The following is a 26,226-nucleotide window of genomic DNA, read 5'->3' as shown; positions in this document are numbered from 1 at the left end:
GTTGGTAAGCTTAAAAGCTAGTGCCGAGCTTACAAAAAAAACACTTGGCAGAATTTCAGATAATAAACAAAATCAAAAATAGTGAAGTTTTCAAACAAAAACCATGGAATACGAGAGCGTGCTGATTGTCAAACCAGAGGTTTTCATATATAAAATACCACCGCGGGCGAGCAATCGAGGCTATAGGTGAGTCAAGCAACAACAATAGGAAGAAAAAGTGACTACTGCTTTTTCTTTTGCTTTTACTGTGTTTCATTCTAAATTGAAAGTTTTTCCACTGCAACCAAAGAGACGCCCCCACATCAGGGGCATCTCTGCATGTGTGTGTGCGGGTGTTTGCTGCTGTGTGTGTACTGCGTGAGAATGCATAAATTATGCTTGTTGTTGTTGTTGTTGCTGTTGCTGTTCTTCTCTTTTGAAGTTCATTTCCAATTGATTTTTTACAGCTGCTCTCTATGCTTTTTGCTTAATTACTGTACATGTTCCCTTACACGTATGCGGCCAACCCCCTCCCTCCCTCCCTCCGTCTTCACACCACCCATCCGAAAAAAGCTCCATTATTTGCGTGTGTGCTGCTGCTGCCTCTGCTGTTTGATTTCCATCTCATCACTGATTTTCCCATCTCATATTTTGCAGGGCCGCCGACTGGAACCTAAAGGAACCCACCTGGACGGGTAGGATGCGTCTTGTGGCTAAGGGCACGGCCTGCATCTTGAAGCTGGAGGATAAGACCAGCGGCGCCCTCTTCGCCAATTGCCCCATCGATACATATCCCGGCGTGGCCATCGAGGCAGTCTCCGACAGTTCCCGTTATTTTGTCATACGCGTCCAAGACGACAATGGAAGGTCCGCCTTCTTGGGCCTGGGCTTTGGCGATCGTTCGGACTCGTTTGATCTGAATGTGGCGCTGCAGGATCACTTTAAGTGGGTGAAGAACCAAGAGCAAATTGAAAAAGAGAAAACCGAGCCCAAGCAGGAGCTGGATTTGGGCTTCAAGGAGGGCGAAACCATCAAGATTAATATGAGAATAACGGTAGTTAAACCTAAACCCAAAAAGCGCACTTCCACTTATGTATTTGCCATTTTTGTTTAGAAAAAAGACGGCTCCGACGGCCCGTCCCGAACTGGCAAGAATAAGGGCAACAGCGGTGTGCTGCCACCGCCACCTGGTGGTCTGGGCAAGATAGCGCCACCACCAGCAGCCGCGGCTTCGCCTGGGGCGACGGTTCGGACAAGTCCTGGCGTCTCGCCAGCCCACAGACCATCTGGCGGAGGGTCCGAGTGGACCGATTATGCATCAGCTGGGTGAGTCTATCTCTCTCTCTCCATCTCGCTTTGTAATCCTAATCGTTATCGTTCCTAATGTGTGTTTTCAGGGGCAATCAAGGACAACAGAACTCGGCAAATGCCAACTGGGTGCAGTTTTAGGCTGCTGATCTGCTCCTGCTGCTGCTGCTGTTGCGACCGACCTCCCTTCTTCTGTCATAGGATCTTCTACAGCGCTTTATATTATCACCTACCATCATTTGTTGGGACATTCACTATTTGAATTAATTTTTTCGTTTTGGCAAGAGGAACGACGACGACGACGACGACCAAGAAGAGAAATTTGAACCGAGAGGCATTCAGCGCAAGAGATAAACGTTAAAGTTAGCCTTTTTTTTATATATATATATACATTAATTAATGGAAATTGTGTGTATTAGTTTCCCCTCTTGTCACTGCCCCACAGGGGCACGCTCTACTACACATCTCCCTCTGAATGGTGTAGCTAGAACAGTGAGGGGATTTTGGTAGCAAACTATTTAGCCTGGTTGTTAATTGTGTAAAGGAATTGTTTTGAAGGCGAACGGACACGCATGAGATAAATCATAATATTTGTAATGGAAGTTAATATTCGGCAAGTGTAATTTGTTAAACACACAACATGCAACGTGCAACATGCAACATATGCTAGCTGCAAACAAAACTAAAGTGAAAGTGATTCAAATTGTTTGGAGTACTTACGCCAGTCACACGAGTGCATGCAAAGGACATTCCGCAGATGAGAAGAAAGCAAACTAAACTAAATACAAATAAAACAAAAACATAAAAGTATAGTAGCCTTATAGGACGACATTACATACCAATTTTAGTTTATTGTTACACTATCTCCATCCGCCCCCTCCCCCTTACCATTCCCTTACCCACGCAACAGTCTCAAGCACATTGTGCCCCTTCCTTCCCACTACCAGAGGGTCTTATAAATATATTTGATTTTTTGTTTAAAAGAAAAACGGCACACACGCATAGCAATTAAGTAAATCAAATGAAATGTATATGCTGCATGCTACATATACACACACAGTATGATGAAAGATATCCATATGTATTTAAATAAATAAACCACGGAATGTATTTAGTACATTACCAAAACAGAAACCACAAAACACAAAGCGAATGAGTATAAATATGCCTATACAGGTACGATCGAGATACATATATAGAAAAGAGATCTTACGAAATATGAATTCAATAGTTGAAATGTTTGCCCCATGCCTGATCCTGCTGATACACACTTAATGCCATAGTTTAATTGTTTTGCCGCCCCCTCGTACTTGCTAATTCTGAACACCCATTGTTAAGTGCTCTTTGTTTAGCCCATGATACGTAGATCAATGCTATGATGTGTATGTTTGGGAGCTCGCTCTGCTCCTTCATGTTTCTTTTGCTGTTGTTGAACTATAAAAAAAAAAACGCTAAAAATGTGTACGAACTAAGAAACAAACACTAGTTATATATGTACATCTGTTCGATTCATGTGTATACCTAGAGAGCTGCAAATGGCACACAATTTTCATCTCATGTGGGGCATACAGTGTGTTTCCCTTTGTGCTGGACTGGGCCGAAGAAATAGTTATTTATCCATGAGAGTTTTCGTGCTGAACAAAAACCTTTTGGATATTTATCTCCGTAATTAATCGCAATAATAGGTTTAATCGCATAGAAGCTATTTGATAGATGCTGTCAATTGAAATCTGTCCCAAGAAAGTGAACACAGAACACAGACAACCATTAAATCAGTAATTGAGTGGCGTGGATCCGTTTCAACCGTCATACATACATAATATGAGCAACAAAAACATATTTAAATCCATTTATCCATCCCTCTTTCAATTCAAAAACTTACCCTTTAATGATGCTGAAAGATTTTCATGATAAACCGAATTTTATATTTATCAACCAAGGATTTGTTGAAACATGTTGATCATTTATAACTTAACCCAAGCCATAGCTAATTTCTAGAATAGCAACAACTCTTTTAGCTGCCTAAAACAACGAAGGTCTGGCTTACAACCGAAAACCCGTTTGGCAACCGTGAAACGCACTGTATCATTGTGGATATACGTTAATGGGGCGACCTTACAAAATGAGGGGAGAGTGGGTCACTCGTGTTTCAAGCGAGAGAACCTTCAACACCAGAATATCACACTATTCGCCAGAGCAGCTTTGAAGCAGTCTACAAAAAAATGAAGAAAAAAACGGAAAAAAGTAAAGTTAAATATAAATATGTATGTATGTGTGTATACATATAATATACATATGTACGTACATATACACGACAAGCAAGATATATACAAAATGCAACTAATATTAATGAAATACGAAATAAATAAAAACAGAGCATAGCAATTTCAATTTACAATTTGCTGCAGTTTTCACGAGGCTTCTTAGGTATAATTCCAAACAGATCGGATTCTAGGATGCCAATTCCTGCTCCTTGGCCAATAAAACTTTGGGTTTCTTTTTTTTTTCTTTTATTTTCTTTATATTTTTATTTAACTTATAATTTTTGCTTCCGGTCGCGCTGTATTTTTTGTATGGTTTTTTTGTTTGCTTTTGTTTTGTTTTTGTTTTTGTTTTTTATTATTTGTTTTGTAATTGTTATTTAAGTTTTCGTACATATAATTACAATTCATTATTCTCATAGGACTTCTGCTTCCGCTTGACTTTGCCACCATCTCACCTCCTCTCTCTGATACTCCTCCTCCTCCTCCTCCTTTCTCTCTTAGCCTTTCCCATCATATTTGTTTCGCTTAGTAATTTGTGTGTGTTTTGGTGTGTGTGTATGTGTGTTACATATTCTGAAAAGATCAGCAGTGTGTGTGTGTGTGTGTGTGTGTGTGGTGTGGTGTGTGTTACATCATCGTATGATATTCACATACATAGCTATATGTACGTATAAATAGATGTATTGTATGCTATGTGTGTGTGTATGGGTAGGTATAACCTGGCTAGCTAGAAACTTGCGGGGGGTAAACCTCACACCAACACACAGATTCTATATATCATATATGTTCTGCCTGATTTTTGTGGTTTAATATGCCATCCATGCGCATAATGTAACGCTTGTAGTTCGCTTTTGCTTTTGTTTTCATTTAAATTTCAGTTAGGTGGAATTTTGTTTGTTTGTGTGACTTGGGGCTGAGACACCACGCCCAGAGAACTTGGAACGTGGAGATCCTTCCTTTAGCGGATGTGGTCTAGGAAGGGGGAGAATGTGGCTGAGTGGGCGATTTCCTATACGAACAAGCCAAAAAAACAAAAAAATATTTATGTATGATTTATATCGTATGTATATATAATCGTCTAATTATTTTTCAATTAAGTCGCATACATAATTTGGTTGTGGGGGATATCTTAGTGCTCTCTGTTTTGGGGTTTGTGTGGCGATGATTCTCTGTCATCTAGTTACGATATTTACACAGCTGCATTTCCACGCTCAAAGTATTGTACAATACATTCACTCGAGTCCTGCCTGCGCCTCAACAATACTCAATAATCTACTCGCTTAGCTCAAATGTTATATATTAGACACACAGCTGGCCTACAAAAATATTCCATCGTAATCAATTCATTTTCCAATAGCGATTTTCCAACGGATCACTCCTGTCGCTACGAAAATCATTGTAGACCGTACTATTTTTTTAAGAACTAGCAACTAAAACCCTAACTTAAACTCGTGTAAGTGTCTGCCTGCGCATACATATACAGAAGTTGGCTTAAGTGTGTGTGTGTGTGTGTGTGTGTGTGGGGGTAGGGGAGGTCGAAGGAAGTTGTAAATATAATTTTGAAACAAAACCAAAATTGTACATTTGATGTTTGCTTGCTTTCAAAACGCGTCCCCTTCTATCTACTTTCCATCCAATATTAATGCCGATTCTACCACTACACTTCCTGATCACGACTCAAAAGGGGACTTTGGGGTAAAGGTATTATTATGTTGGGATGGATAATGGCTTATTGGATGATGGGATTACATGAAGCGCTGCCGTTTACTGCTATAGTGGCATATATCCATTTTATCGTCGATGGGACTGCCGGGACGCTTGCAGTGGCGCGCTATTTCATTGGCAACAAATGCAAACAGTTCTGGGCCACTGAAACACACACCAAACAAATAATAACATTAGTGAGGAAATGCACAAGCGAACTGGTAGTATCGTTGGACTGACCGTGGGCGCAAAACCAAAGCCTCCTTGAAGGTATGCAAATCATCACCGATGCCTGGGGCTCCTGGAGCACCGCCTCCACCGCCGCCGCCGCCGCCACCACCACTATGTGCGCCAGCTCCGGCTGGCGACAACAAATGCGATGGATGTCCCGAAGCACCTGTCAGTGGGCCACCGGGCAGGTCAAGGCCAGAGCCAAGAAATCCCAGGCCAGAGCCTGGTCCGCCGCTGGTCGAAAAATGTCCGCCGACGCCACCGCCATGGTTATGCTCTGGTTTTGGTGACCTACAGACGCACAGGGACGGAGAGAGAGTTTTGGTTAAATTATAAAAGGGTGATGCTCTGGAACTTGCAGCGCGGGACTCACCGACGATTGGCATGTGGATTTGTGTTGGATGGCGGCATCGGTTTCCCGGCTAGATAGGCCAATAGATCCTCGCGGCGTATCATGCGACGTTTTTTGCTGCGAGCCCATTCTGCTAGCTCACGCGTGCGGCGTTGATATCCACACTGTACAGCAGCATCGCTGGTGCGCTTGAGACCATCACATGATTCTGGAAGGTGGATTAATGGGGGTTACATATTATGGTTAGGAAATCAATATGCTATAGTGGGAGACTTCGGGGCATGGGGCTATACTACATTACCTTTGTAAAGTGTTGTCACAGTGCCAGCTGCGGTCTGGAAGGGCAGCCAGAGGGCGCCTGTGTCTGAGGAAAATGCGTTCGATGAGCGCTCTGTGGAGGAGAAGATGAAATGAGAGATATTATCCGTGGTAGTAGTGGTAACAGTGGAAGCATAGAAGCAACCTCAATTTTCTTTCTTGTCGAAAAGAAATTAAATAAAAATGTCCGACCTGTCGGCCATTGAAGATCAATCTTCCTGCCGTCTCTCCCTCACTGTGTATCTAGATGTTTTTTTTTTTTGCACTCTCCTCTTTGCACACCTGCTGCACACGGAAAATACAGGACGACGACGGAATAGAAAGAGAGAGGGAGACAGTGGCGTAGACCGACCTCTCTTGTGCCGTTATCGACCCGAGAAGAAGAGCCTGCAGCAAACAAAAGTGCAAGCGGGATGGCACTAATCACACTCAGTCATAACCCAAAATAATTTGCAATAAAATAAAAAGAACAAGAGGCTGCGACAGCTACAGCGACTTGCCCGATAAAAGAGAAGTAGATGAGATGGGGGAGAATCAATATAAAGGAAAGCTTATTAATCTTTCAGCTTCCGGTGTTTGGGGCTGCGCCATCAAAACTATTTTCATTCTTTAATTTTTCTCCATCCCCCCCCCCCCTCCATCACCACTCCACTAAAAGAATGACGAAAGCAAAACAGCTGTTTGCCCATTGTTTTTGTTGTGACGCAGCGATGTGCGTGTACGTGTGTGTGTGTGTACATACGATGCACGCACATGTTGATTAATGGATATCGAAACAACAACAAAAAGCAGCGCACGAAAATCTAGAATCAGCTAAAAAATATACATGTAATTCCTAGACGCGACGCCTCTGCCACTGCCTCTCTCCACAGCTGCTGTCGCTGCATACTGCGCTGCCATTGCACTTGGCTTCTACATCTCTCGCTCTCCCTCTTATGCTCTGCCTTTGCCACTGACTCTCTCGCTCTCTGTTCTATTGCAATGCCCGACCCTGCCTCCGCGCCGCCCCGCTCGGCTCCACACAAGCCAAAGCCCTTTCTGCATTTTGATAATGCGTAGATTGTGCAGGAAAAAAAGGAGCCGAGCTCGAAAAGTCAATTCAAGTAGAGAAGAATATGCATAATTATTTAAAGGGATCAGGCCTGGAAGCAGGAGGTAAATGAAAGCCGGGATGCTGCTGCTTCTTCCTTCAGCGCTGGGCTATTAATACCTCGCCCAAAACTATTTTTACACACACACACAAGCACAAAGAGGCAACATACAAAAAAAAAGCTGAACTATGGAAATGCGTTTTGCCCCAGCTTTCATGCCGCTACACCGCATGCCCTTCTATTGAAGGGGACCGTGAAAGCCTGTACGACGCCCCTGTTACCAACACCAAAGGTCCCCGGCACTTACCACGATAGAGCTGGGCCACAGCGGTGGCCGAATCCTGGAATGCTCCCCAGACGGTGCCTAAATTGTTGTCACGCTGACGAACATACTCCCGTTCGAATTCATCATGCTGGCCGTCAATTTCATTGTGACACTGCTCCTCGAGCCAGCTTTCCTCGCCCCCCGATTCCTGCTGCTGTTGCATTTTTTGACTGTGTTTTTGTGTGTATGTTAGTAGTATGTTCGTCTGTTTGTGTGGGTCGTATGTGGTTTTTTGCTGCGCTGGTTTTTTTTCTTCTATCTCGGTTACGGCTACGGCCTGGACTCCGCGACTGGGGAATCGAATCGCGACTTGCGTCTTCTGGCTGCTGCTCCTTTCTGCTGCTTCCTCTTCTGCTACGACGACAGTACGCACTAACACACACACACGAGAAATGCTCGCACAGAAGCACACACGCCTCACACACACGCAGACTCGCTTCTGTGTGTGGGTTTATAGAGGATTGTCCACTCTTGAATGCAAACTTTGGGGCACTTCAATGCGCACTTTGGTGCACAGCTACCAATCCGCCACTAGCTGTTGTGCCGTAGATCACTTTTTTTATAATCTTTTGTTATAATTTATTTGTTTTGTTTCATTTGACGAACGAAGATTGTTGATATTATATTGATATATCGCGATGTGCGTGATATTTTTAGTTTTTGATACGATACGATAAAATTCGTACGATGTTTTAGCCGCCGAATATGCTAAGAATCGGTATTTTTATAAAATATATATCGTACAGTTTTTGCGGTCAAGTTGGAAAGATAAGTGAGAACTCAACTAACTTTTTCGCACTTCTGGTGCCAATAATGTGAGTTGCGAGGTTTGTACACGCATGTACAGAATTTAATATATTTCTCTCCGATGTTCATTGAAAATTTTTTAACAGTTGTTAAACGAACAATTTGAGTCATTAAAAAAAACTATGATCCACTTTAATAAACTAGATTCTGAGGAAAATTATACCATCACTATTACTACTATTACTAATACTATTCGATATATCGAGATATTGTTAAATATATATATTCGCTTTGACATATTTGATTTATTTATCGGATTGATTGGATTTTGATCGCAGCTACGTTGCCGCATTGATATTTGATTTATTAGAAATCGATATTTTTAAGAAAGAAACAAGACCATCTAGTATGAGCCCTGCGTGAGCAGTATAAACAGACTTATCGATCAAATATTCCACAAGTATACTGAAATATACCGAGGATTAGGGTTCGGAAATCGAATTCCCCAAAGTTGATTTTGGTTTTTAATATTACAATCAAGCAGGACTTGAGAGTCTTGGACTGACTCTCACAGACAATTGATTCGTTAATCGGATTTAATTATGTGATCAGGGCCTAGAGTCTTAGCTGGCTAGTAATATTAAGCCGAATATCATAATCGCGGAATATGATATCGGTATGCATCGGTATATTTCTAAGGGTCAGGCGGTATGTCTTATCGATAACTTCGCGGTCACGATGCACAGCACGTTTTTAAAAGCCGGCCCTATCCCAGAATTTGTTTTGATAAACAAAAGCAAAAATTAACTAGAATTAAAATGTTTATGAACACGGGTCTCTTCGAGCCGGGTAAAACAAAAACCGAACGTAAATTCATCCAACAGGCGGTGAAGCAGAGCCAACGCCTCGATGGCCGCAAGTCCGGCGAAAGCCGAAATGTCGAAATAACCTTCGGTGGCGAATACGGCTCGGTGATCGTGTCACTGGGCGAAACCAAGGTGATGGCCCAGGTAACCTGCGACATGGGCACACCCACCACGTCCAGACCGAATGAGGGCAAGCTCCAGCTGTTTGTCACCCTTGCGGGCGTCTCCTACCTAGACTCGGTCCAAAAGACGCACGATAAGCGTTCGCTCACGCTCAATTCCCTACTGGAGCGGACATTCCGCACCTCCCGCTGCGTGGACCTGGAGTCTCTGTGTGTGGCCTCCGAGCTGCATGTCTGGTGCATTCGTGTAGACGTCAATGTTCTCAATCACGATGGCAATCTGTATGGTAAGCAGTCTTATAGCTGAATACCTTTTCCCGACTAAAATGTTCATTATTTTGTAGATGCCAGCACGATTGCCGTTTTGGCTGCCCTTATGCACTTTCGTCGTCCCGACGTGACCTTTACTGATGGCGAGCTGCGCACGTACACGGAGAAGGAGCGCGATATGATACCCCTGCTGTTCCTGCATTATCCTGTGAGCGTCACCTACTGCATCTACACGAGCAACTTTCAGCCCTTCGTGGACCCCACGCTGCTGGAGGAGAATTGCGCAGATTCGACGATTATTTTGAGCTTTAACTCGTACCAGGAGCTGTGCACCCTCAATGCTGGCGGCACTGTACCCACGGATGTTCGTACCATAATGCAGTGTGCTCGCAGTGCTGCGAATCGCTGCAAGGCCATGGTAACATTCGTCCGCAAAGCCTTGGATCTGGACGAGCAGCAGCGTTTGCAGGGGAGCACAAGGAAATACACTGGCATGCTGGGTCTAATGGCCAAATCGTCACAGAAGCTGAGCTTTAGGACGCTCATGAAGGGGGAACAGAAGCAAGAACAGCAGCAGCAGCATAAATCAGAGGACATGGAAATAGAGGCGGAGGCCAGGCCGAGCGCAAAGCTCGAGGAATGCGTAGCAGAGAACGTGGAGAACGATCAGCCAGCCCAGGAAGAGGGTAAGTCCTGCCTTAAGCATGTTCCTTATGCCTCTTCTGCATGCATATGTGATTGTTTCTTTCAGACCTACGCATGGATGCCAGCGGCTGGCTGCCGCAGGAGGCTGAGCCTGAACACATCATAGATCTGACAAAGCAGGGGCCAGGCAAACCCAAGCGCAAGCGCAACAAGGGCAACAAAAAGAAGCAGCCACAGAGTTCCTAAAACCAAAAAAAAAAAAAAAAAAGGTTTATCAAGCTGGGGATACGAAGGGAAAGGAAGCGAAGCAAGTCCATCTATTTGTAAAGAAATTTATGTATAATAAATCTATAAATTAATAGGTAAGACACGCTTATCTATTATTGTCTACTTAAGCCTACAAATTGATGGCTAAAACTCAGTCTAGACCTTAACACAAATCGTTCAGTTGGGTAGGGCTTGGCTTTAACTGGCGCTAGGAGGGGCCGGACCTGTAGGAATTTTGATTTCTGTCCAGACCCGTCTTAAACGCCATTCGTTGTTTTTTTTTTTTGTGTGCTAATTATGGAATTACGAAGAAGAGTTTGTGCTTGCTTCCGTTTCCGTTTCGTTCAATTGGTTTTGTTTCTTGTAAAATGTACATGGTTTATTCTTGGTTTCAATTTTAGGATAAATTATATATTATGTGTATAAAGAGCTATTAACAACGGACCAATTCTACAACTTCTTTCATCTTAGTGTTAATATTTGCTTCATGTTCACGTGCATAAACATAGTACATATATAATTATTCTTGTTTTGGGAGCACCAGTTGCTGAGTTTGCTTTTTTACTTTTTACTTACATTAATTTTCTGCTTACAATTAAATGTGTTTAGTATGTATCTTCTGATTTTGTTGTTGGGATGTAGGAAGATTGCTGGGAGGGCTGGGTGGGTGGCTTGGTGACAATGATTGCTATAAGAGGTGAACAATGCTGACGTCAGGGAGTAGAATGATGACGAAAGCAAATGCAGCAACAATGTATATGTGTGCAAGGGAGATGGCTAGCTGACTTTGAGAGCCGGCTGGCCGTAGCATCGTCCCCTTATGTAGTGTATCATCCATTTTGATCCATTTCAGGTGGTATCATTGCCAATACCGTTCTTTTGATCCAACTTATTTGTCCCCGTTTTGACCATGAACACAAAAACGTGATTATCTCCTTCTCCTTGATGGGTATTGTCCTGAAATGCTTCATGATTGTCTGCACGGGAGAGAGCAAATCAAATTGAATAAACAACAACAAAAAAACGAATTTTATCGACTCACATCTGCCAATTGTGCCCGCTTCACGCCCTGCCGTGTTTGGACCTTAAAGTGGCGCTTATAGCGACGCAGCGTGCCGACGCTCAGCTGATAGAGATCGGGAAACTCGTGCAAATCGGTGTCTGTCTCATTGCTATCATCCTCGCTGTCCTTGCGTCGGCGCTTGGTGCGCACAGACTGGATGCGCTCCTTGTGGTGGTCACAGATGTAGATGTGCTGGGCACTCGGGTCACTGCTCAGCTTCAGGCGCTTCTGGGCCACCGTCTTCTGGATGCGTTTGCTGTAGCTGGCATAGCCGGCCTGATTGCGACACCTTTCCATGTCGTCAATCAGGCAGCAGGTTTGGTCTGCATGGCCACGGGAGTCCTCCTCTCCGGTGCTGAAGCCGTTGTTCATCCTATTGCCACGTATATTCCGGATCCCTTTATTGTGGGTGCTTTGCCAGGTAGTTGCGAGTGTGTGTGGTATATGTACTGCGTACTACTTGCTGATCGCTTCGTTTTGTTTTTCTGTTTTGTTTCCTTCCCCTTCTGCGTCGTCTTCCTTATCGATAATTTACGGTCACACTATCGCCTAGCTGTACGGTCATACTTAGGTATGGTATGGCAAATCGCATTGAAATAGGCGGCCCAACGTAGAACAAATTCCCCAGATGTGGCAATGTATTTTGTGTACCCGTCACACGGAAACGATATGGTTTTCAAAGCTTCAAAGTTTTGGGTACATTTTTATGCGCAAACAGTTGTAAATGTTTGAATATTTTTGACAGCTTCAGTTCTCGTACCCATTGCAGTGCCAGTACATTCCATAAATGACAAGGTATATGATTGAGCGTCGTGCGGTATATTTGATCGATAAAGCCACGGTCACACTGCTCCCTACCTAATCAAAACAATCGCCCCTTTGGACAAAATAAACGAAACGAAGCGTAAAACCATAGAATGCGTAGGGTCTACAATGCGTGGATAGCCGCCGCCTAGCGGGGGAGAGCAAGTGCATTACCAAGAGCAGTCATGGCCAGCGCAGCACCAACAACCGTGGGATGTGACGCCACCCAGCAGCGAGAGCGACGAGAGCTGAGGCAACAGCAAGTGGTGGCCAGCACACTGCTCACAGAGCTGCGACGCGCCACCAACTATTGGTTACAGTCAAAAAACGATGATGGCTTCCAGATGCTGGTCCAAACATGCTCACAGATTCTCCAACATGGCCTGGTGGTAAGCATGAACAGAGAGCGACAATGAGAGCGAGAGAGAGTGTCCGCTTCGATGACGAATTTTTGATGCGATTTATTGCTGTGCCTCTTTATCAGTTACAGCCACAGCCTGGCGGCGGCGGGGAGCTGCAGCGTCTGGCCGATGACTTTGAGTTTTTGCTCTCCAGCGAGGAGAAGATGAAGCGGCAACAGCATCAGTCTTATCGTCGCTGCAGCGAGCAGCTGCCGCAACAGCCACCACGGAGTGTGGATGAGTTTTTCCACTGGTGGGTCACACGCACACTGCGCGCCCGCTGCCTGTCGCAGTGCCTGCAGTCGCTGGTGGCCGACAAGGAGCTGATGGAGTGCTACTACCAGCGGGAGTTGGCCTTTCTACGCCACTCGGGGCATGCCACGACGCTGTTTGTGTGCCTTATGGCGGTGCAGCTGAACCAGAGCAGCCTGCTCAGCCAGCTGGAGGTGCACCGGCAGCTGCGCCATCGACGCACCTGCTCGCAGCCAAATTTCAGCATCTCACCGCGTCTGCAGGTGGTGCCGGAGGAGAAGCAAAATCTGCAGCAGCAACGGCGGCCCCACCCGCATGTCCGTCATTACCTGCGACTGCGACGCTTTAAGAGTCTGCCCAATGTGTCCCAGGACCCGGACGAGGAGCATGAGGCGGCCCGTCGACGCTGTCAGACCTACAGCAGTCCACGCACAAACAGAGCGACGACTGCCCGCGGCCAGACGGATGAGCCGGACACGATACCTTCCACATCGGCGGGCAGCTACCACAGCAGCTCGAGCCGCTCCAGCACCAGCACCAGCATGTCCAGCACCAGTCCACGGCGCATCCAGCTGATCAACTGCGATGACATCAAGATCTGGACGGATCAGACGGGCAGCCAGCAAGCGGAGATTCCCCACTCGCAGTCGCAGTCGCAGTCGCAGTCACAGGCCCACACACAGACCCAGTGCAGCCTCAGAGCCTCGCCACTGAACAACTTCCTGACGAATCTCTTTGGCTCCCCGCCTCTGTACACCAGTTGGTTCAATCGCGGCCTGGGCGACGATCTAAATGGGCTGGCAAATGGCCTGGGCGACAGTGTGCTGGACAGCTTTCTGCCGGTGAACGGCAAGAAGCTGAAGAAGAAACAAACTCTCTTCGAGGGCGTCAGCATGCTGGATGAGGCGGCGGCAGCGGCGGCTTCGGCGGCAGCGACATCGGCAACCCTCGCGACCTTCTGCACCGCGCCGCTGGACATCGTTGGGATACCGGATGGCAGCTATGGCGGCAGTCAGGCGACCAGCTCCAGCTCGGCGAGTGCCACACCGGGGAGCCTGAGCAGCGACAAGATGGACCAGCAGTCGCTGGCCACATTCCTGCAGATGTCACGCTACACGCACAACAACACGGACCTGGAGAAGGAGAACGCTCACTTTCGCATCTCGGAGGCCTGCATCACGGCCATCGAGCATGTGAAGTGGAGCCGCCGGGATGTGGCCAAGCCCAGTGCTGCCGCCTACTCAACGGATCCCGATCTGATGCCGTACGTGGAGCAGATGGGCTCTCTGGATGGGGGCCACAGCAGCCACAGTGCCGAGGCCGTGGGCCTGCAGCTCATCTCGCGCTTTAACGAGCAGCAACTGCCGCGCGTGGGGCACCTCAAGTGGCTCGTCTCGGAGCAGGACACGCCGCAGCAGCTGCTGCCGATGCCCAAGCAGCAGCAGGACAAAGAAAAGGCCGCTGCCAGCCTGACGCGTGGCACAGCCACCTGGGCTCCGCCCCGCCAGCAGATCATCTTCACCGAACATCCCAGCGTCAGTCGCTCGCAGCAGATCAGTCGCCAGGGCAATCGGTGTGCCGGCTGCGGCATGCGCGTGGCTCGACAGTATCAGCAGCACTTCCGATACTGCGGCTACCTGGGCAAGTATCTGTGCACGGGCTGCCATCGCAATCAGATCTCGGCCATACCCGCCAAGATCCTGCAGAGCTGGGACTTTCGATGCTATCCAGTGTCCTCGTTTGCCTATCGGCTCATCGAGCAGATGTACACCTTTCCGCTGTTCCATGTGCCCGACCTGAATGCCCAGCTCTATGCGAAGCACAAGGATCTCGCGACAGCGCGTCGCCGACGTCTTCAATTGCAGTCTGTGAAGGAATTCATTGGCAACTGTCGCTTCGCAGCGAGGTAAGTGGATCGAATGCGGATTGGATCTCCACAAAACAGAATATAAACGAATATTTCGCTTGTGTTTTTCGGCAGGGAGCAGGCATTCTTCAATGCCATACCGCTGCACCTCACCCAGGATGCGGACATGTGGTCCATGTGCGATTTTGTGGATGTACAAAACAGCAGCATGAGTCGCTCCATCAAAGAACTGATCCTCCTGAGCGAACAGCATGTCCTCAATTGTGTGGTAAGTGTTTGATTTCAGGTTAGTTGCTGCTTCCCCCTGGCTATAACTCTCCCACGCATCTTCTGCTGCAGCTCTGCGTGGGTCGAGCCTTTGTGTGCGAATACTGCAAGAGCAGCGAGCTCCTCTATCCCTGGCAGCGGAAGGTTGAGCGCTGTGGCCACTGCGGCGCCTGTTCCCATCACAACTGTCGGAAGGCCAGGCGCAGTGAGCCCTGTCCGCGCTGCACCCGGCTACAGGCCAGGGCCAGTTAGCACCCAACCCCAACATATATACATACATATATATATCTCTCACTGTATATAATCGTGTAAATTACCAAAACTGTTATGAAAATTATGTACCTCAAGACGATTGAAGAAAGGAGATCGGAGCGGATTGGATCGCAGCGGAAACCATGTTGATTTTATACATACATATACGATACGATACGATACGAATATTTATTGTACACCCTGCACATATTGATTAAAGTATTTACTATATTTTTTAACAATACAATGCCCACGATTTGTTTGTTTCTGTTATTTTATTTTTGTATTTTAAATTTCAGTTCGTTCAATTGCGAACTAGTTCGCCATTTAAACTTCGTTTATGGGTTCCTTCAGATTACAATTAATTTAGTGGGTCTACAGTACTGTCCATGCATTTAAAAGCTTTCTGAGCTATTACTTAGGTTACAAAGCAGCTTAGAGAACAGAATTTCAACATTAATTCAATATAATAGTTCAAATTGCATAAATATATATATTTGGTTAATAGCAAATGTGTAATTAACGTGTAGTTACCATGTAACAAAAATGAAATTTTTGTTAACCTCTTTTGCTTAAACCTTATTTTATAAATAGTTCTTTATATAAACTTGATTGTAGAAAATATACTCATCAATCGGATAAAATAAAATGTTCAAGGCTGAGAGCCCTAAATAGCTTGTAACATTAAATCGAATATAACAATTGAGGAATATAATTTCCTCGGTATGTTTTGAAAATAAGATGGTATATTTCGGTATATTTAGGAGGTTCTAGATAATATATTTAATCGATAAATCCGCGGTCACACTGACGCTGGTGTCACAAATTGAATTTAATTATCGTATTTATATATATATATTTGTTAATACATGTTCCACTCGCATTTGCAGTGCAATGCGTTAGATCTTGTTTTTGTGTACATATATGTGTTTGTGTGTGTGATTTGTCTGCCAAAGAAGAAGCGCAAGGAGCAACAGTGAAACGAAACGAGAGCGCGCGTGTCAAAGTCAAAAGTTTTGCATAAATTAATACTGTTGATTGTTGGTGCTGCTGCTACGGCTGCTACTGATACTGTCAGGTGCTTGGCTGTGGGGTGATTTCTTACGGTGTGATGCGGAGGGCGACAGAATTGCAGAAGTAAATCAACAGGTAAATATTCGGATATATGTACATATATGTATATATCTACCAACAAAAATGGGAGATGAGACTGCTGCTCCCATCTCCCTCTCTTCGCACTTATCCATACGCAAACATGCGCGAAATTAACTGTAGTTGTGTGTGCATGCGCGTGTGTGTGTGTGTGTGAGTAGCACAGTTATTAAAAATGTCTGTCGCCGCAACAACAACAAAGCCGGCCCGGCCGCTGTTTTAAAAAATAAGTTTATTCCCCCGCTCACTTCCCATCGTTCTCTGTACATGGTATTTGTTCTGCTCTTGCCACAATTATTGTTCTCTCCTGATTCTTCTGCTCCTCCCCCTTCCCACCCACGACATCGCCCTCCTCCCGGCTCACATTCACGTGTGCAGCAGCAGCGCCGAACTGTGTGTGCGTGCGTATGTGTGAAGGTCGGCCTGACTGTATAGGTGGGCGACCCTGCACTTGGAGCAAAAACATGTTATTGATTTGCTTCATAATTCTCTTCTTCTATTCTGGTTCCTGCTTCTGGTTCCTGCTGCTACTTCTGCTACCAAAGAGCAAACACACACACACACACCCACACCCACAAGGAGAACAGCTGGGGCAGGGTATATCCTTCCAAAAGGTGAGGCAGTGCGACAGGCTCACTCTGTGCCAGTAGCCAGTTGCCCCACCTGGAAACAGAAACGCACTCGAAAGCAACGCTCTCCTTTTGCATTGATAAGTTTGGTCGATGGTACCTCCGGCTCCTGTTGCTTCCTTTTGCTCGTCAACATTGACTAGCCCATATATGTATGTACATATATAACGCGCATTGCTTGTTAGCCCGGATAGCCGCTTGATGGATGGATGAGGTCATAGTTGGCTAACACCAGTAGTAGTCCTGTTCTATTTCCGTCGATCCCAACTCTCACACACACACACACAGCAGATGAGCTCTCTCTTTCTGTGTGTGTTAACCTCATTCCATCAGCAGTAGAGTCAATCGGTCAATGCAATTACTTAGCTTCTTTTATTTATTACGGCCCCCATTCCATGGCCTCCCCAAAATTCCCATTCCCATTCTCATTCCATGATATATTCGCTGATTCTACAATGTCGTAGAAGGTAGTCGGCATCATCGTCTGGCGGCGATAAGGTTGACAGATATTCCCCGAGATAGCACCGCAACAACTAAGTGAAATGGCCAAGGCTACGCTCGATACGATGCCACATTCAGCTACAGATACAAATCGAGATCATCCATCAATACTCCCAGCGTTCCTTTAAGGCCTACATCTGACGTTCTCATCTGAATGGCAGATTCCGTTACTGAAGTGGGCCTCTCCGCCACTCGAGACTCGCTCGCTACGTTAATTTTCCACCTAAAAAACGATACCTTATCGATGGTCAACACTCCTCGTCGTCCTCCATTGACTGGGGGCGAGAGACAGACAGAGAGAAAGCGTTATGCAAATTGTATGCCCGAAAGACCCAAACACACCATACCCCCCACCCTACCAATGATAACAAATAGTAGATACTTGGGACGGCGCTATAAATACATTTCAGTATTGTTTACCCATCATTAGTTGTGTAATTTTATGCAGATAATAAACGTGAGCGCGTAATGTGAGTGATAAGAGCTATCGCTCTCTGCCTCCCTCTCTCTCTATCGAGGACAGTAGCAGAGGGAATGGATTCGTCTGCTGTCTAGACTTTGTGCGAGGTAAGGAAATGCATGAATATCTTTCATTTGTAAACCAGTTATTCATCAGTTTACATTTCTTTCAGCAAAAAGGATACTGGTCCCGTGAATGTTCGGACTCGCTGAGGATAGAAAGTTTCACCGAGGTCTCGCAGCACAAATAAGATTGTAACACAGCTGAGGGAACGTGCCAAAATGCGTCCAAACATCATATAAACCTTTGGATAAGATTACACGAAAACAGCACAAAAACTGGGAACTAAACAAGTCTTAAAGATAATGCGAATTATCCTACACTCCACGACATGATTTGAAGTTGCAAAAGAACCATCTACAAAACAACTCTTAACTCTGACAACTCTGTGGATAAGATAAGGTTAAAGTTTGCTTCTTTAATTGGAAACTGTTTGCTGCACGCTAACCTTAGAGATCAATCTAGATTCTAGACTCTGGAGGTTCAAAGATCAAGTGTGAGCAAAAACGTCCATGATTGATGACGTACATTGGCTCAATGATGACGCGACGACTATGTTGATGATGAGGAGGCCTCAGGTGCAGGAGGAGAATGCAAAAATCTAGATAAGATATCAAGTGTGTGGAGTACATGGATGGATGAAGGCCAATGAGCAATGAAAGCCCATCATCAGGGTGGCATTTTTTGTTTCTGCTACTGCTGCTGCTGCTGAGTCAAGTGGTTCGTTCTGGAAGCTTCTCAGTACTCGCTTCTGGTGGCTTCAGTTTTCAAATTAAGTATCGTCTGTCATACGAAAATTGGGAGCAAAGTAAAGAAACTCTTTTATGGGTTTTATGGCCTTGTCTTGGACTCAATTTATCAGCAAAATTCTATGGGCCACTCTCTGCTCTCGCTCTCTCACTCTCTCTACCTGTCCCTTCCATCATCCATAAGTGGGGCTGTCGTAAAAATAACAATGTGCTATGGGGCAGGCCGGCAGGTCTCCTATCAGTTTGCCATTAGTTGCGATAAGCGCAACCGTCTGACGATCGCTGACTCTGCGATTCGATTGAAACTTGCACCAGTCCAGTGGTCGGCGAAGACGTTGCGGATTATAAAAGTGTCAATTAAAATCATATTTGGCTTTATTGCAGATCACATATTAGCCACTTTGGCTGTCCGCAATAATCTGTCCTAAAGCAGAGTTCATAAATCGCGAATCCATATTTATGACCCGCGCCGAACTCGCTCCTCGAATCAGTCATTAATTATTTAAAGCCAAGTCTGATCAAGTGAGTTACGGCAGGCGACGGCCTGCTATTCCTGTTTGTGGAATATTTGTGAAATATTTGCCCCAATTAAAGGAATGATTTCAATTGTCTTTTTATTACAAATTGAAAGGCAGCCACTGGCACGGCTCTGGGGCTGGGGCTGGGGCTGGGGCAGTTAAAGTGCAAATCGATAAAATGCAAATTGTTTTGTAACGATGGGAAATTGTGCAAACAAGAGACGAGCAGCGCCAGCACCTCCCCTACCCGTTGAATATTTCAAGAGGGGTGGTGGCAGGGTGTCCTGCCTGCTGGCCAGGACAGAATGATGAAGACATTTACTTCCTGGCAGTTTAATCTAATAAATGGCTAATCAAACGATGACTGACACCCCCTGAAGGCGGTCGGGGTGTCTAAACAAAGACGCAGACACACAGCCCTCACGCGAGACATTTTACATTTAATTGATTTTGTTGTTACTCAAATATTAAATGACATTTCTGTTTTATTTGCAGTTCACGCCAACCATTGTTGTCATCAGTGCCACCATCATCATCATCATCATCATCAGCAGCAGCAGCAGCTGAGAGAGATCCAGAGCAGGCTGCAGACAGACAGCCAGAGGCAGCCTTAGAGCCCATTTTCCGATACGCCAAAGTCAATTAGAACAGTCGCCACCACGACGTCGCCGCCGAAAGCTTACTTGTTGTCAGCCGAGCACTTGGACGACGCCAGCGCCGACGATCGCGGGCGTGTCTACAAGCTGAGGAAGAAGAAATATCTCAGCGGGCCTCACATCACATAGATACCGACCCAGGATAGATAGTGGACGAGTGTGTGGACGGAGGAGCAGTGCGAACAGAGAGGCAGTGAAAGTGGAAGTGTGAACAAGAGACAGAGAGAGCGAGAGAGAGAGAGAGAGAGAGAGAGCTCTGCCAAGATGCCGGTGCAGTCCCCCATTGAGATCAGCAACCGGGCCATCGAGCATATCGATGATGTGGATCCCCTCGAATACCATGGCCACTGGGAGCCGGTGGGTGTGGCCCGTGTCCAAAACACAGGCACCTCGGCCATGGTCACCTTCAGTAAGCGAAAACAGCAGCCGTATATCATTGGCGGGGCACTGGACACGAATAAATATGTATTCGAGCAGTTGCACTTCCATTGGTCGGACTCGGATGAGTCGGGCTGCGAGCACACACTGGAGGGCATGAAGTACTCAATGGAGGCACATGCCGTCCACTACAATGCCAAGTACAAGGACTTCACCGAGGCCAAGAACAAGCCGGACGGCCTCGCTGTGGTTGCCTTCTTCATACAGGCATGCGGCGAGAAGGATTGCCCCGAATTCAAGAAGATCACTGAAGGCATACGCATTGTCCAAAAGATAAGCACGAGCGCATCGCTGGATTCCGGTGAGTGTGGAACTGCTAGATGCGGGGATGCGTCGCTGGATCTAATGCATGTAAAGACTAACCAAAGATTCATTCACTTGTCAACAGATTGCCTATCGTGGATTGGTCTGCAGGAGCTGAGCAAACACTATTACACATACAAGGGATCGCTGACAACGGCGCCGTACTTTGAGAGCGTCACATGGATTATCTACCGCACACCTATCTATGTGTCGAGGGGTCAGGTGAGTCGAAAGTCCATCCCAGTTGCTAGTTCTACTATAATTGAATGTTCGTTCTCCCTCCTCTATGTTATCGGCAGGTGAGCGTCTTTCGCAACCTGCAATCGTGTCCCAAAGATGAATCCAAAAAGATAGTCAACAATTATCGCGAGATACAGCGGCCGCACAAGGACCCAGAGATCTTCTTTGCCCGCAACACAAACCTAAAGTCAAAATTATGATGTGTTTGCTGTGTGACACCGAACTCTCGAAATGTGAGGCTCGGCTCTCGCTCGATCGATCCATGCTCTTCGTCATGCGTCACACACACATTGCCACGACCGAAAAACCAAAACCGAAACGATTCTCTTTTCTGTTTTGTTCTCCACCACTCCCGCCCCTGAACCGGGTCATTCCTCTTTTGAATCGTAAATTAAACTTCAACTATATTTTATATATGTATGTAAATCTATCGATGGTTGTCGTCTGTAAGCTGCTATCCAACTATATCTATATATATCTTTTTTTTCTGTTTGATTTTTGTTTTGTTTGTTACTTTGCCTCATTTTGTACATAGCGTTATATTAAAGTAGTGGATATACCATTAATATATCAAGTAATTACGTTACGATTTACGATCATTATAGTCGGAACACGCGGTTGCCTTGCATTAGATATTTCAGAGAAATATTTATCACACACACACACACACACACAAACAACTAACTACTTAAGAAGACATTTAACTAACTATATCTCTACTCTATACCTACATCTACATCCTACGTATTTCCATCGATTGATCTTTGTAACATAGACACAGAGATTGTGACATACGAGAATGAATTGAATACAAAACAAAAGCAAAACAACTAGCAAACTCCTTTAATTTAAGGTGTACTTTTTTTTTGTATGCAATAACTGAATTTACTAAATATCTAATTAAAAAAGAAATATATATGTATATGTAACTGTAACTGTATATATATATGTATGTACATTGTCATATAATGTTAAAATCGTGAGTTGTTTCGCTTTCTCTCGCTCTCTTTCTGTTTGGTCATTTCTTTCTCTCTCCCTCCACCGTCTCACGCCAACAGCAGCAGCGGCACCAAATGCTCGATAAACCATGCCTTGGAAATGGCCAAATGATCGCCCTCGATGCCCAGGAACTGCAGCTTGCCCTCTCTCAGCATACGGTCCAGGCCAAGCTGAAACAACACGAGGCAGAAAATCGGTTGGAAAAATATGAAAATATATCAGAAATGCCAGCTCACATCTTTATAGACTTTGCTCTCGTTGAAGGGCTGAATGACCTGATCCTGGCCGGATGTATAGAACTGAAACCATTGCGAATCCTTTGGCTGCACAATTGTGTCATTGAGAAACTTGACCATAACGAATCTGAAGTGGAGGGAGAGGGAAGTCAGTGGCTAGAATGTATGGGCTTACTTCTTACTCACCTTTGCAGCTTGTTGAGGTTCTCGATGTAGTTCTCGTTCAGATACAATTCGTTGTTGATGTCAGCCAGGAAGGTGCTGCCCAGACGGTAGTGGTTCTCGTGCAGCGGATCGTGCCAGTATGTGGCCTGCACCAGTTCGTCCTGCACCCATCTGCCGGAAGAGTATCAAGAGAGATTAGCTAAAGAGATCACAAGTATGTGGTGTGCAACGGCACTCACTCCTCGTAGGCGGCCTCGTTTAGCAGGCGGCTTAGGTACTCGCATGAGGTGGCTGTTAGTGTGGGGCATTTGGGCAGGCCAAAGACGCCCTGGTGCTGGCCGCCCAGCGTGATCAGCGTGCGCATGGGTGGTTCGGGACAGCGCTGGGCCACCGCGCGCAGAAATTGGCCGCCCTGGGAGAAGCCGATGGCGTTGTAGCCCTTGGCCAGGCGCTCGTCCTGGGCCAAATGCTTGCAGACATACTCAACCTGCTCGTTGGGATGCACGAAGAAGCCGCTCTCGTAGTCCAGCACCACATTGCCGCCGATCTTCAGCGAACGGACATAAGTCCCATTCGTGTGCTCCTCAATTAGCTTCTTGATGGACCCCAAACTGAAGGGCAAGCAACAAGTGTCGCCCATGCCATGCCATAGCACCACGGGCAGCACTGTCGTGGCCCCGCTCGTCCCATCTGCGCTCGCAATCCAAATTAGGAAGCCCAATGACAGGATAATAGCAGCTGACAACATTTTTGCGGCACCAAAAAGTTTCTGTTGTTGCAGCTGAAATATACCGCCTTACCCTTAGAAATATACCGAAATATACCGCTGTTACTTTGTTGGCTTTACAGCCTAGTATATACTGTAGGTTAGTGCTAGTATTCAGATCCGAAGAAATTCTCCACTGGAATGAAACCGATAAGACCTTTTTTCGAGTAAAAACTGTACTCAGATGCGCTAAAATTTTGGTCGACAGAAAGTGTGATATACTTCGCTCGATGCCCAGTATGACAAAAGTGGCCAAACGGCATGCTCGCGGGGTACACTGTTTTGAGTTTGCTGATAAAATAAAATCTGTTAAAAATGCAAAGCAGTCAGGAGTCTTGAGGCCATTAAAAAAACCAAAGAGGGACAAATTATTATAGATGAATGGGAATATATAAAAATTAATTTGTTTAATTTCCTTGAACGGCAGAAGCTTCATGTTGCCAAGAAATGTTTTAATTTGTATTCCGTTTCGTGTCCAAGTGCTGATCCATCAATCCAAAATGGCTGCAGAAATTCTTCTCAGACTTTCTCAAAGAATACTCACTGATTGCCTTTGAGTCATATTTTCAAACTACGAAATGTGCAAAGTGTTTTGTTAGATGTTTTTGCATACATATCCATATGATTTATAATACTCATATCTATAGAAAAACGACCCTTCTTGTTCCTTTCCTGCAGATATGACTTTACTCGACGCTTTCTTCGTTGATTGTCCACCTCCTCCGCTAGTACATGATCCATTAATCCCACTGTGAGTAATCTTCTGCTTGAATAAGTTTATTCACAAATTAAACAAAGCAAGATGGCTGCCAGAGCAGCCCAGTAATCCTCACACACACCCATGCATCTCCTTTGGCTTTTTCATAGCATACTTCTTGGGTGTCTCGAGATGCCAGTATCCTAAGGGTTTCAGGAAGCCGACTAGTTTAATCTGCTTGGACATGGCAATAAAATGTGTATAGATTTTGGAAGTTTAAACTGATTTAACCTGGACATAGTTATAGCTACCCTTGGTTTTTGGTGCGCGTTCAATTCATTGAATTGTTTTATATTTTCTGTTACGATCCTTGGCCTTCCCAAGTGTTTTATTTGTACACAACTCATACACGTTTTATCCATGTATTCCAATACCGGCGGACGATTCGAAGAACACATTTCAGCGGTCCCAAACATTCCATATTTGCGAAATGGATTTATTTTTTTTATAATTTTGGAACTCTTGAATTGAGCTTTATAGCCTTAACCTATAGAATCGAATGTAATTTGCATACTCTCAATTTATCTTCTCATCGTTTTTTGACTTTCGTTTCAGTATTTGACATTTTGTTGCTATTTTAAAGTTTTATTTTTTCATTTTGACACATTGCACTGGGTGGACGCAGAAAGGCTCAAAGTTGACCCAGTAGCACGGACCTCGACGTGAAGATACCCTCTAAAGCCGGATCAATATATGTACATATGTACCTATAATGTAAGGATTGCGTTACTATAACCATAAAGTAGCTAGAGATCTGTTTTTGGTTTATTTTAGACTGCTCTTTTATTGCTAAACAAAAACAAATGGAAAAAAGGAAACAGATTTAAATCAGTGGATAAGATGCACATTAAATGTCCGATATATACACTGCCATATGCTGTTGTGGGTATCTAGAGCACGCCATTGTCTGGCGCCACCCCCGCTGGCCCCACAGCCAGTCCTGAGCCCTGCTGCTGCTGCTGCTGCTGTTGCTGCTGTTGTTGCTGTTGTTGGAGTTTACTGCTCTGCGAGAAGTCGATGCAGGCACCCGAGGTGAGATCGATCTCCTCGGAGTCTGAACCATCGGAGCCGTCGTCGGAGTTGCTGGCCAGGGCAGCCATCCCGCCCAGATCCATGCCGTGCGCGGGCGCCTTGTACAACTTCAATTCCGTATAGGTTTTGGACAGCTTGTCCTGGCTATGGGCATGCCCCTGCACAGCCTGCTGCTGTTGCTGCTGCTGCTGCTGGAATGCCGGATGCATCATGGTAAAGTTGGCAGCATCCCCGCTGGAGCTTAGGTCGCTGCTCGCGTGGGAGTCCTTGCCGGCGGATAGATTATCTGCCGCTTGGCTTGGCGGACGATTGCTGCCACCACCTGACTGCGCCCCTGCACCGGCCAAGACGGGGGGCGTGCCCAGGCTGAGGCATCGCATTCGCCAGGCATCCTGGAGCAGCTGCAGTCGTGCCTGCTTTCGCCATTTGGCTCGACGGTTCTGGAACCACACCTGAGAGATCAATGGAAGGAATGGTCTGGGGTTAATACAAACAAAAAAAAAACTCTGAAGTCTATGCAAAGCGGGAGTCCCTCAATAAATTTCGATTTCTTTGGCTAGCTTGAAGTCTCTTCAAAGTCTCTGCATGAAAACTAATAAAATAAATGGGCGACTCCTTCGAATTGCTGATAAACTGGACTCTGATAACTCTTTGCTTGATCTATCATTGATTCTGCACTTATTCGGATTCTTGGGCTTAAAATTCACCTGAACACGCGCCTCGCTGAGGCTGATCCTCAGGGCCACCTCCTCGCGCAGAAATACATCGGGGTAGTGGGTCTTCTGGAAGAGGGCTTCCAGCTCCTGCAGCTGTTGCGGCGTGAATGTGGTACGGTTCCGGCGCTGCCGCCTCCGTCCGAACATGTATTCTGTGAGCAGATCGCCGGGCAGCGGCGATATGAATGGTCCAGCCATTACTTTCTCCTTTTTGCGGCTTTTTCTGAGTATAATTTGTAGATTTTGTTTTCAATTCTTTTCGGGATTTTTGATGGGTTCACAAGCGCGGCACACAGTTGAAAAAAATTGGATGCGAATACGCGCAGTTATTCAAATCTCCCGCCAGTGGGCGTCACAACAACAACAACAGCAACGAACAACAAAAAAAACGGTAATTAATTTCTTGGTATTTGCAGGAGGGAGGTGTATTCTGTTCGAAGTTTGGCCAGCGACT

At 45.7% G+C, this 26,226-nt stretch overlaps 8 protein-coding genes across 12 annotated transcripts; 4 read left to right on the top strand and 4 right to left on the bottom strand.

The window, feature by feature from the left end:
- The first annotated feature begins 6 nt into the window (after positions 1 to 6).
- On the top strand, positions 7 to 24,996 carry LOC117903315 (NECAP-like protein CG9132). Of its 2 annotated transcripts, XM_034815252.1 has the most exons (5): positions 7 to 186; positions 637 to 1,033; positions 1,094 to 1,305; positions 1,377 to 1,457; positions 24,970 to 24,996. In XM_034815252.1, the coding sequence occupies exons 1-4, from the start codon at positions 104 to 106 to the stop codon at positions 1,426 to 1,428; spliced, it is 744 nt and encodes a 247-aa protein (XP_034671143.1). In that variant the 5' UTR covers positions 7 to 103; the 3' UTR covers positions 1,429 to 1,457; positions 24,970 to 24,996. The 2 variants fall into 2 exon arrangements, with proteins under 2 accessions (XP_034671143.1, XP_034671142.1); XM_034815251.1 differs by lacking the exon at positions 24,970 to 24,996 and having other exon boundaries at positions 8 to 186; positions 1,377 to 2,075.
- On the bottom strand, positions 4,440 to 8,200 carry LOC117903312 (UPF0472 protein C16orf72 homolog). 2 transcript variants are annotated; one of them, XM_034815246.1, is made up of 6 exons: positions 7,555 to 8,200; positions 6,140 to 6,229; positions 5,860 to 6,046; positions 5,496 to 5,777; positions 5,301 to 5,420; positions 4,440 to 4,560 (listed from the first exon to the last, which is right to left on the bottom strand). In XM_034815246.1, the coding sequence occupies exons 1-6, from the start codon at positions 7,733 to 7,735 to the stop codon at positions 4,524 to 4,526; spliced, it is 897 nt and encodes a 298-aa protein (XP_034671137.1). In that variant the 5' UTR covers positions 7,736 to 8,200; the 3' UTR covers positions 4,440 to 4,523. The 2 variants fall into 2 exon arrangements, with proteins under 2 accessions (XP_034671137.1, XP_034671139.1); XM_034815248.1 differs by lacking the exon at positions 4,440 to 4,560 and having other exon boundaries at positions 4,963 to 5,420.
- Positions 9,045 to 10,588, top strand: LOC117903309 (exosome complex component rrp45). Of its 2 annotated transcripts, none has more exons than XM_034815243.1 (3): positions 9,045 to 9,594; positions 9,652 to 10,288; positions 10,325 to 10,588. In XM_034815243.1, the coding sequence occupies exons 1-3, from the start codon at positions 9,138 to 9,140 to the stop codon at positions 10,386 to 10,388; spliced, it is 1,158 nt and encodes a 385-aa protein (XP_034671134.1). In that variant the 5' UTR covers positions 9,045 to 9,137; the 3' UTR covers positions 10,389 to 10,588. The 2 variants fall into 2 exon arrangements, with proteins under 2 accessions (XP_034671134.1, XP_034671133.1); XM_034815242.1 differs by having other exon boundaries at positions 9,046 to 9,594; positions 9,652 to 10,263; positions 10,329 to 10,588.
- On the bottom strand, positions 11,114 to 12,094 carry LOC117903317 (histone deacetylase complex subunit SAP30 homolog). Its single transcript, XM_034815254.1, is given in 3 exon segments — positions 11,114 to 11,412; positions 11,415 to 11,466; positions 11,532 to 12,094. Coding segments are annotated over 3 exon segments (519 nt in total). The 5' UTR covers positions 11,925 to 12,094; the 3' UTR covers positions 11,114 to 11,338.
- Positions 12,395 to 15,478, top strand: LOC117903308 (run domain Beclin-1-interacting and cysteine-rich domain-containing protein). Its single transcript, XM_034815241.1, has 4 exons — positions 12,395 to 12,745; positions 12,841 to 14,915; positions 14,991 to 15,144; positions 15,216 to 15,478. Exons 1-4 carry the CDS (start codon positions 12,542 to 12,544, stop codon positions 15,393 to 15,395), a joined length of 2,613 nt encoding a protein of 870 aa, XP_034671132.1. The 5' UTR covers positions 12,395 to 12,541; the 3' UTR covers positions 15,396 to 15,478.
- LOC117903314 (carbonic anhydrase 2) lies at positions 16,207 to 21,933 on the top strand. 2 transcript variants are annotated; one of them, XR_004649492.1, is made up of 4 exons: positions 16,207 to 16,544; positions 19,960 to 20,859; positions 20,927 to 21,083; positions 21,161 to 21,288. XR_004649492.1 is itself a non-coding variant. In XM_034815250.1 (4 exons), exons 2-4 carry the CDS (start codon positions 20,385 to 20,387, stop codon positions 21,299 to 21,301), a joined length of 753 nt encoding a protein of 250 aa, XP_034671141.1. In that variant the 5' UTR covers positions 16,218 to 16,544; positions 19,960 to 20,384; the 3' UTR covers positions 21,302 to 21,933. The 2 variants fall into 2 exon arrangements, 1 of the variants encoding a protein (XP_034671141.1); XM_034815250.1 differs by having other exon boundaries at positions 16,218 to 16,544; positions 20,947 to 21,083; positions 21,161 to 21,933.
- On the bottom strand, positions 22,019 to 23,264 carry LOC117903311 (palmitoyl-protein thioesterase 1). Its single transcript, XM_034815245.1, has 4 exons — positions 22,741 to 23,264; positions 22,523 to 22,672; positions 22,337 to 22,463; positions 22,019 to 22,270 (listed from the first exon to the last, which is right to left on the bottom strand). The coding sequence occupies exons 1-4, from the start codon at positions 23,247 to 23,249 to the stop codon at positions 22,148 to 22,150; spliced, it is 909 nt and encodes a 302-aa protein (XP_034671136.1). The 5' UTR covers positions 23,250 to 23,264; the 3' UTR covers positions 22,019 to 22,147.
- Positions 24,793 to 26,226, bottom strand: LOC117903313 (diencephalon/mesencephalon homeobox protein 1-A). The gene is made up of 2 exons (XM_034815249.1): positions 25,764 to 26,226; positions 24,793 to 25,508 (listed from the first exon to the last, which is right to left on the bottom strand). The coding sequence occupies exons 1-2, from the start codon at positions 25,968 to 25,970 to the stop codon at positions 24,915 to 24,917; spliced, it is 801 nt and encodes a 266-aa protein (XP_034671140.1). The 5' UTR covers positions 25,971 to 26,226; the 3' UTR covers positions 24,793 to 24,914.

This window comes from Drosophila subobscura, chromosome A (assembly GCF_008121235.1).
Source record: "Drosophila subobscura isolate 14011-0131.10 chromosome A, UCBerk_Dsub_1.0, whole genome shotgun sequence".
Taxonomy (NCBI): domain Eukaryota; kingdom Metazoa; phylum Arthropoda; class Insecta; order Diptera; family Drosophilidae; genus Drosophila; species Drosophila subobscura.
Note: the sequence above shows the minus strand (reverse complement) of the source record. Positions and strands in the feature narration are given on the sequence as shown.